Below are 10740 nucleotides of genomic sequence, written 5' to 3'. Positions count from 1 at the left end.
AAAATCCCCTTATTGAAAATATAAATTTGTTACTAGAAGATTCATTAAGTTTGAGTACTTTGAGCCTACAGTTGTTGAAACTAAAATGACTCTAATCTTGCGTTCGGTAGAAGAGAAATTTTTTTTTTGTCCGAGAATCTAGATTTTCAAAAATATGATTTTTACATTCAGTTTACGATAATATCCGAAAATTTAGAATTTAGAAAAAATCAGTTTTCTGAGAATCCTGCCAAAAGCCACGTACCAAACGGCCCCTAAGTGAAACCTGTTCTGGATCGGTCACTCTAACTCGGTCCAATGGGTCAACCATAAGACATATTTAAGGGGTCATTTTTTTCCATTCGTAAAGTGATATTGTTAGAACCTCATAATAAAGAATCTCACTCTCTTCCACCAGCGTATCTCATATCATGTACATATCATGTACAGTGGGTGTATTTGCTCACGTATATAGTGAGGTTCATTGGACAAAACAATTATAGCTCTTGTGAATATTTTTCACCTATAAATACTTCTTCTTCTTCTTCATCCATTGAAGATGCATCATGAATCCACTAATTAACCTTACAAATATTATATACTACCCAAAATATTTATTTACTATGTTGTCTCATATTTTTATAAATCTTTTGGCATATATTAATATTGAACCTAGTTGATTAGCATAATATAGGTATTGTTATCTTTGATAATGGGTGAATCTAATAGACACACTACTAACTAAGGTTATATTAAATCTTTCAAAAGAAAACACCACATATCAACCTAACAAATCAAGTAATAAAAGTTACTTATAAAATTATATATTAAATAATATTTTTTTTATACCAACTTTAATTATCTATTTGAGGCGAGTAAGCTCTTTTGTGTATCTCACAATCTTTGACGAGACTAATTTCAAATGTGGTGCAGGTCAAGAATTAAGGTTTCATGCCCTTTCCAAGATAGTATTGGCGAGAATTGAATTGAGGTTCTTTCTTATCTACTCAACTCCCTTGCATAAATGAGCTGTCAGTATAAATATTAATTTATCAAATTTACGTACTTTTATTATTCAATTTATTATTTTTATTAGTTATTTTATAATTTCAAATAAAAGTAATATGGTATTTTTTTTAGAATTCCTTAACATATAAGAAAATATGAATCTTAAAATGTTGTTTAAAAAATAATGCCATAACATATTTTATGATAAAATAATGATAAGATGATATTTTTGAGATACTCAAAGATGGGTTCACAAATTCAGGGCTCCAATACCATTATGAACAGATGTAAATTACATAGCCGCATCAAACGGTGTAAATAAGTTAGGCTAACTTAGATTTTGATTTAAATAAATTAAGCTTGTGTAAAACATTTAGGCCTGGCCTGGCCTATCAGCTTTGTGTAACTCTAAATTACAAGTCTGGTCTAATCTATATTTAAAAAATAAAAGTCTTAACCTAGACATGTTAGCTTATTTAACTTTTAATTATTAAAAAATAACTAAAATAATATTATTTTATTATTTAAAATTATTAAAATAATATTATTATTTATTTTAAATAAAATAAATAATATGATACTGGTCGATATTTGAAGTTATTTACTCTATTGACATGTGTTCTGTTGCTGACGGTGTACTCTGACATTTTGACCACGTATTTTGCTACATTATGTAACGAATTATTCCTCCAATTGAAACGTGTCATGTCAGCAATCTTAATTTGCTACACAGTATAATGAATTATGACGCGTCGCATTTCGAAAATTTTTACTGTTCCAATGGTTTTTAAGATTTTGAGCGCTTTTTTTTGATATATTCGATGTACCAACATTAGTATTGGAAAAATTCAAGGATTCGATAGAAAATACCTAAATAGATATGAATTAAAATGTAAGAAAATTTTCTTCTTTTGAAAAAAAAAATATACCCACTTCGATAATTTTCGTTTTTAAGCGCAGTCTAGAACTCCAGTCTTTTAAATTTGACTTTAAAAAAACTTGCAGAATTGTCTACGAGGTTGGAATATATATTTTCTTTTCTAAAAGATGGTAATCAACATTTTTAAGCGGTGGAACTTGGAAGAGTGTAGGTGGTAAAACGGGAATCTTATGGCGTGAGAACCAAGGGGGGAAAAACTGTCACTTTTGACTCACTGCTCCATTATGTAATGACTCGCGACTTTTCTATTTTCTTTCTTTTTTCTTTGACGGCACATGACAATTTGAAATTATATTATCTAAGTTGCCTTGACCAACCCAATATTAGGAGCATATTAGAGCTACAGCTTATTCTAGATGACAATCCTTACTTTTGAATCTTTGCTGTATTTATAATTTGACTGAGTCACTTACTTATTCTAAAGGTAAAATTATGCAAAATAAACTCAACTGGAATTGCCATGTCTATATTGACAAAACAAGGAAAAAAATTAACTATAATTTTGATAAAATCACTTAAGAAGCACTCGAGACAAACGATCTACAATTAATAATTAAGATTCGTGTTAGAGAATAATATCAACTATTAAAAAGTCATCATCCAACACTTTAATATTTTGGGTTGAAATAATTTTTTACATGGTACGTATCAGAGCTTCAGTGATCACGAAGTCACAAGTTTAATCGTAACCATCTCCACTTTCATGTGAAATTAAATAAATATAAGATGTTTACCAAAAAAAATAAAATAAAAATAAATATAAGATAAAATCAAAAAAAATTTAGACTTGTACAATATTCACGCCTTAAAATTTTGAGTTAGAAATGATTCTTTCCAATTCGGGTTGGTATTTACGCACAACGATCTACAAGCAAAAATAAAATTCTAGCAATACGTTACAATATGGATCGGTGCAAATTAAAAGTTCTTTCTTTTTCTTTTTTCTTTCTTTTTTATGCTACCGTCATTTGCATTCTGGTCGGTGTAAATTAAAAGTTCTAAAACTGAGTTGTTTTCCACCAGAGAGACATTAATATTACCTTGCCATTCCTGCCTACGTGGGAGGTTTACATCATGTGATTCTTGAAGTTTCACCCGAGCTTTGTTTATTTCTCTAACTTCACTAGTCTTTTTGGAATCCTATTCCATATCTAGATCCTTTGAAAGCCCTCGAGTCTGCGTGATTTCCCCTTAATTAAGGTTTGGCCACCAAATTAATAGTTGTACATGTCTTTATTTATTTATTTTTCTTTTTAAGTACTTTATTTGTCTTTACATTGACACCCCAAATAAACACTATAAAACAAGCTAATGCACCTCTTGCAAGTTACACTTAACCCATAATCTTATGAGCTTAAACCTGTTTGAGAAACCATACACCCTCCATCAAACACAACCATCTAACAAAAAGCACTGCTATTCAAAGTTCAAACCAAACCCCTGCCTGCTGCATCCATGGGGAATAGAAACTCATCAAATTCAAAGGTACATGGCCATACAGCAAAGGTTGCTTCAACAGAACCACAATATGTTCCAAGGCAAGGGAAACCCTCAACAAAGGGACAAGTGGTGGGTTTCTCAATAGAAGAAGGGCATGGTACCAAAGGTGCTGCATTCAGAGGTGAAGAATACATAGGCAAAACAAAGGCACAGACCCAAGGCACTTTGAGGGGACAGCATGATATTGGGGTATATTCAGAGCAACAATGTAAGACCCCACTTGACAATGATGACACTTTCACCAATTACATTCGACATGCTAAGTATAAAATCAGAACTGCGTCCAACATTGGTGGGGAGCAGAGCAACCCTGTACCTGCACCAGCACCAGCACCGGATGGGGCTAATGGTACAAACAATAAGGAAAACCAAAGGGACCAGTTTTCAGATTTTATTCAGCTTGCCAAGAAGAAGTTGAGAACTACATCAAGAATTGAAGAGAATAGTTCCTTCAATAGAGGGTAGTAATGTTGGGGACTTGGTAAATTGTTGTGAGTCTAATCTTCGTTGTTGATTGGAGTGCATGAAAATAAGGCCTTACTATGGCATACTAGCTAGCGGATACTTTCCTATACTATTCTTTGCTATTTTATTTTATTTATTTGAAGCATGACATGTATGAAATGCTTAGTTTTGTATTTCATGGGTGTAAAAGATTGGGGTTATTTCATATTTGTATGATTTATACGTTAAGGTTTTAAACATTGATTTATATTCCCGCTTTGAAGAATTTTCACTTAATAGCTTAATTTTTAGACAAGATGAGAGCTTATGTAATCAAGGAGTCGTGAATTTGATTCTAACATCTCGCACTTTTACGAAGTAAAACAAAAAAAAGGGGTCTAGACAACACAAGGTAGAGCAAAAAAATATCGATACCCCTCAAGTTCTTACGTGAAAGAGTGTTAAAGAAATATAATATATAATTTATGAAAACTGTAATTATACATGTAATTGGTGTTTGTGTTCAATCAAAGTTGTCAATTGATTTAATCAAAAAAGTTTTTAACATTTGACGTAAACATTTAAAAGCGATTCTTATTTTTATTAAAAAAAAGTTACTTCACTCACAAACCCAAAATTAATAATAATAATAATAACAATAAGGGTTTAGGGTTTGTCATTTTAAAGGATAAGAGTTATATTTTTATTTTTTTTAGTACAAAGAGTTATTTTATTTTAAGTGAGAGAAAGACACAAACAATGAAAATTATGAAAGAGAAAATAGGTGATTTTTTTAAATTTAAATTTTAAATAAAAAATACTAGATTATATCTTTCTCTTACTTAAAATGGAACAATTCTTTGTACTTTAAAATGACAAATATTTTCTCCTAATAATAATAACAAAAAACAGAGCAATTCCTAAACTAATTTGGTTTGCATGCCCCTTTCAAGACTCTAGACTAGGAAAATTAATTCTCTGATCCCCTTCTCTCCTCTCTCTTTGTGGCGGTGCATTGGTCCGGAGCATTACATATTTGCTCCTAGACTAGGCACTTTATTTTTTTTCTTGAACAATCCGATTTTGTACAACTAGGAGGAACCCACACTCATGTTTGACAAACATGATTTTGGCAGAAAAAAAAATGTTTGGTTACTTTTAAGTAAAATCAAACTTGCTCCTAAAAATATGTTTGAATCAAAGTGGAAAAATGTAATTTTTTTGCATTGAGTTAAGAATTTTATATTAAATTATATTATTAATTCACTTTTGAGATGAAAGTTTTCAAAGGTAATTACTTAACTTCAAATTTACTTTTAACCGAAATCGGTTTTATAAAATTAAGATCACTCATCAAAATATATTTGCAAATGCTCACATAAGATATCACTGGAGATAAGAAATAACTTCTATGACTCAAAACGACATTTTTTTTAGTGCTATTTGTTTAAAAATTTTAGAGAAATAACAATGGAAAAGTTAAAAAAATTAGAAAAAATAGAAAATATGAAAAGTCAAAAAAAGGAAACAAAATGAAATTGTAATTCAAATTGTAATGTGACAATTTTAGTGAAACAACTTTTTTATATTACATTATGGATAATAGATACTTACATATATATATATATATATATATATATATATATATAGGAATTAAGATTCGGGTTGGTCGTTGGTATAATGGTATTCAAGCACATGCAACAATCTACGAGCAAAATTAAATTTCTAGCAATACCCTACAATATGGATTCTTTTTATTTTTTTGTTATGCGAGTTGATTTCCACCAGAAAGACAATAATATTACCTCATAGTGGAACCATGCTTCCAACGTGTCTTGCAAGTTCCAACTGGGCTTTGTTTATTACTCTAAAATTTCTAGAAGTTATTTTGGAATCGGATGCCATCTAGCTGCTCCTTTGAAAACCCATCATGTCTGTATTTTTTTCCTTTAAGCCGTCAAATTTGGCTACAACAGTTCCACATACAAAGGCAACAACGTAATTAATAATATTGTAGTACTTGTTAGTTTCGAGTCTAATACCATCACATCCTTGGACAATTTAGACATAGCACTCTCACTAGACGGGAACACCGATCAAAATATCACTCTTCATCAATTTTTTTACCTAAATGTCACGCGAATAGTGTTATTTTTCAATTTGTCACGGGGCAAGTTCGCTACCCGGTGTAGCAAACTCGATTTGCTGACGTATCACATTTTTAGTGGATAACAAGTATCAAATTTTTTTTTTTTTTTTTAAAAATGAAGTTCGCCTACATGGGTAGCGAACTTAGTTAAAAACAAGTTCGCTTCCCCGTGTAGCGAACCCGATGTCCACTAGAAACGTGACACGTCAGCAAACTGAGTTCGTTACACCAGGTAGCGAACTTGCCCTCGTGGCAGATTGAGAAATAATACTATTCGCGTGACATTTAAGTAAAAAAGTTGATAAACAGTGACATTTTCTTATATGGTCTTAGGAATTTTAAGCAGGTAACTTATGCAAATACAATTGGTTCCCACAAGGATCACAATTCAAAACGTGTCTATATTTCTCTCTCTTTTTTAAGTACTTTATTTGTCTTTACATTTACACCGTAGACAAACACTATAAAACAAGCTTATGCACTTCTTGCTAGTTACACTTAACCCATAATCTTCTGAACTTAAACCTTTTTAAGAACCATATATCCTCCATCAAAAACTACCATCTCACAAAAAAAGCACTGTTATCCAAACCAAACCCCTGCCTGCATATATCCATGGGGAATAGAAACTCATCAAATTCAAAGGTACATGGCCATGGGATCAAAGGTGCTTCATTCAGAGGTGAAGAATTTATGGGCAAAACCAAGGCAGAGACCCCAAGCACTTTGAGGGGACAACATGTTCATGGGGTGTACTCAGAGCAACAATATGAGACCCCACTTGATAATGATGATGCTTTCACCGATTACATTCGAAATGCTAAGTCTAAAATCAGAACCGTGTCTCGCAAGCAGAGTAACTCTGTACCTGCACCTGTACTAGATGGAGCTAATGGTACAAACAATAAGGAAAACCAAAGAGACCAGTTTTCAGATTTTATTCAGCTTGCTAAGAAGAAGATGAGAACTACATCAAGAATTGGGGAGAATAGTTCCTTTAACAGAGGGTAGTAATAATGTTGGTGATTTGGTGTTGGGAACGTGTTGAGTCTAATCTTTGTTGTTGGGTGGAGTGCATGAAAATAAGGCCCTCATGGGGCATGGAAGCAGATAATTTCTTCCATTTATTTTTTTATTTATTTTTTAATTTGAAGCATGATTTGAAATATTTAGTTAAGGGGAATAATTTGAATATTTTGGGTGTAAAAGATTATGATTATTTCATATTTGTAAGTATATCGAGGTTTTAACATTGATTTATATTTGAGTTTTATATTTTTCAAGAGAAATTTTCCTACACACTCTATGATTTTCAAGCTGATATGGGTTCCGCACATGACTTTTTCTAACATATATGCTCCACATGTTTTTTTGTCTCTATCGCATAAGAAGACTCATCTTATGTGATATGAGAAATATAAAACCCTGTATATTTCCGCTTAATTCGCCCTATTTCTTTCTTTCATTTGAATTTACCAAACTGTTATTACTCATATGCTTTTGGTGTTTGTATGGAATCGAAGATGTCAATTGATTTAATCAATAAAGTTTTTAACATTTGATGTAAAATTTTAAAACTGAATCTTATTTTTATTAAAAGAGAAAAATAAGAGTTATTTCACTCACTAACAACCCCTCCAAAATAAATCCTAAATCCTAAACTCTAAATAAAGCAGCATGCAGACTGATTTGGTATACATGCCCCTTTCAAGAGTCACGACTGTGCGCTATATTTTTCCTTTAACAATATCACTTTGTACAATCACCCAAACTGAGATGTTCAAAGCCTTTAAAGTTGTCTATTAAGTTTCACAGAATCACAGTACAATTCAAAGCTCCCGGTCTATGGAGATGTTTCGTTCAGCTTTATTTGTTTAGAAATAAGATCACATCAGCATCAATAATATATTTTTTCTAAATTAATTAAGATCGGTAGCCGATCAACCTAAATAAAAAATATGAAAAAATATATAAATAAAATAAAATAAAATAAAATAACAAGAAAGAAAAATACATAAAAAGAAAGAAATAAAAAGAACTATCTTTTCTATTTTTTCAACCCAAAATAAGTAAGCGGAAGCATACGCTAAGTTATATGGTCGTTGTTATCAGGAGTTGGCATATGTACTGTTGTAAAATGCCGTTTTTCCTATAAGACGTTTTGTACCTTTTGTGGACTATCGCTCTCCAGAATCCAGACTATCACTTGACCTTTTGAATTTCTTTATCAGAAGTTAGAATTATTCAACTAGCGAAAGCACTTTACTGAAATCTGTTTTCATTATTTAATTTTCTGAAAAAAAAAATTATAATTTTTTTTTTGTTTTTAAAATTAAATTTAGAAAACATATCTGAGTTAATTTTATTTTGTGTTTTGACTTTTAATTTTCAAAATTAATTTTTTTTGAAAAATACATATTTCATTAATTATTTTACAAAATAATTTTAAAATAAAAAAAATGAGCACACAATCAAACATATCCTTAATTTCTCACGCTCATACCCTAACTCCAAGAGCCTGTCCCATTTGTCCTGCTGTCGTTAGCATTGGATTATAGTCTTTAAACTCATTATTATTACGGATTAATTAGTATATATTCCTCAGAAAAAAGTGTTTGTATTTTTGTTCTTGTAAAATATAGTGTTAACTTTTAGCTATGTATCTGAATTGGCTACATGTCATTGATTATAGGGGTGGTATGTTATAGTGGGTTATCAAATCTCTGTTATCATTAAGCTTCCTTGACCCATCCCAATCGTAGGATCATATTAGAGCCACAGCATATTCCATAAGCTGGCAGGAATCCTTATTTTCATCCCTGACAGATTTAATTTTTGAGAAATGCTGACTACTTCAAAAAAAAAAAAAAAAAAAAAAAAAAATCCACGAAATCACTCATGAAAATTATTGGTCATTGATCACTCACAAATATAACATTCTTTGACATCTAATTCTAGAAGCTATTTTGGAATCGGATGCTATCTAATCTAGCTGCTCCTTTGAAAACCCATCATGTCTGTATTTTTTTTTTTCCTTAAGGACTAAGCCGTCAAATTTGGCTACAACAATTCCATATACAAAAGCAATAACATGATAATATTGTACTTGTTAGTTTCGAGTCTAATACCATCACAACTTTGGACAATTTACGCAAAACACTCTTGACTATACTATGTTAGGAATCTTAATTAAGAAGGTAACTTGTGCAAATACAATTGTTATTTCTTTTCTTCTTTCTTTTTTAAGTTCTCTGTCTTTACATTTACACCCTAGACAAACGCTATAAAACAACCTTATGCACCTCTTGAGAGTTACACATAACCCATAATCTTCTGAGCTTAAACCATTTTGAGAACCATATACCCTACATCAAACTCTACCATCTCACAAAAGGCACTGCTATCCAATTATCCAATTATCCAAACCAAACCCCTGCCTGCATCCATGGGGAATAGAAGCTCATCAAATTCAAAGGTACGTGGCTATGGGATCAAAGGTGCTTCATTCAGAGGTGAAGAATTTATGGGCAAACCCAAGGCAGAGACCCCAAGCATTTTGAGGGGACAACATGTTCATGGGGTGTACTCAGAGCAACAATATGAGACCCCACTTGATGATGATGATACTTTCACCGATTACATTCGAAGTGCTAAGTCTAAAATCAGAACCGTGTCCAACATTAATCGCAAGCAGAGTAACTCTGTACGTGCACCTGCACCTGTACTAGATGGAGCTAATGGTACAAAAAATAAGGCAAACCAAAGAGACCAGTTTTCAGATTTTATTCAGCTTGCTAAAAAGAAGTTGAGAACTACATCAAGAATTGGAAAGAATAGTTCCTTCAATAGAGGGTAGTAATGTTGGTAATTTGGTGTTGGTTACGTGTTGTGAGTCTAATCTTTGTTGTTGAGTGGAGTGCATGAAAATAAGGCCCTCCTGCGGCATGGAAGCAGATCATTTCTTCTATTTATTTTTTATTTTATTTTTTTAATTTGAAGCATGATTTGAAATATTTAGTTACGGCGAATAATTTAAATATTTTGGGTGTAAAAGATTATGATTATTCCATATTTGTAGGATATAAATGTTGAGGTTTTAACATTGATTTATATTTCCGCTTAATTCGCCCGATTTCTTTCTTTCATTTGAATTTACCAGACTGTTATTACACATTTGCTTTTGGTGTTTGCATGGAATCGAAGATCTCAATTGATTTAATCAACAAAGTTTTTAACATTTGATGTAAAATTTTAAAAATGAATCTTACTTTTACTGAAAGGAAAAAATAAGAGTTACTTCACTCAACAACAACCCCTTCAAAAGAAAGAAACATAAAAAACAAAACAAAACAGTAGGCGGACTAATTTGGTAAGACGCGCCCCTTTCAAGAGTCACGACTATGCGCTATATTTTTCCTTAAACAACATAACTTTGGAGTTTGGACAATCACCGAAACTGAGATGTTCAGACTTTACAACCCTGTAAAGGAGGGAGAAATTTTATAAATAATAGGAAAATATTATAGATAGGCAAATGGTTGAAGGACTATGTTAGGTAGGAAAAATGTAAAAAAAATTGTTTGGTTGGAAATAATTTAGACCGGAAAATTTGTTAACTTTTAGAAAGTCTATGTTTGGGTATAGATAAAATATAGATAGGAAAAAAAGTCACAATTACGTAAATAACCCTATTTCCTACAAAATTGCGAATCACGTGTGG

The 10740-nt window shown here is 31.5% G+C and overlaps 1 protein-coding gene across 1 annotated transcript; it reads left to right on the top strand.

Moving 5' to 3' along the window:
- Positions 1–9351: 9351 nt before the first annotated feature.
- On the top strand, positions 9352–9876 carry LOC133287699 (uncharacterized). Its single transcript, XM_061485361.1, has one exon. It carries the CDS (start codon positions 9466–9468, stop codon positions 9874–9876), a length of 411 nt encoding a protein of 136 aa, XP_061341345.1. The 5' UTR covers positions 9352–9465.
- The last annotated feature ends 864 nt before the right edge of the window (positions 9877–10740 follow it).

The sequence above is a fragment of the Gastrolobium bilobum genome, unplaced genomic scaffold, assembly GCF_033153095.1.
Source record: "Gastrolobium bilobum isolate Gb01-03AN ecotype WA unplaced genomic scaffold, APGP_CSIRO_Gbil_v1 utg2833, whole genome shotgun sequence".
Classification (NCBI taxonomy): Eukaryota; Viridiplantae; Streptophyta; class Magnoliopsida; order Fabales; family Fabaceae; genus Gastrolobium; species Gastrolobium bilobum.
The sequence above is the reverse complement of the archived record's forward strand: the minus strand, read 5'-3'. Positions and strand labels throughout refer to the sequence as shown.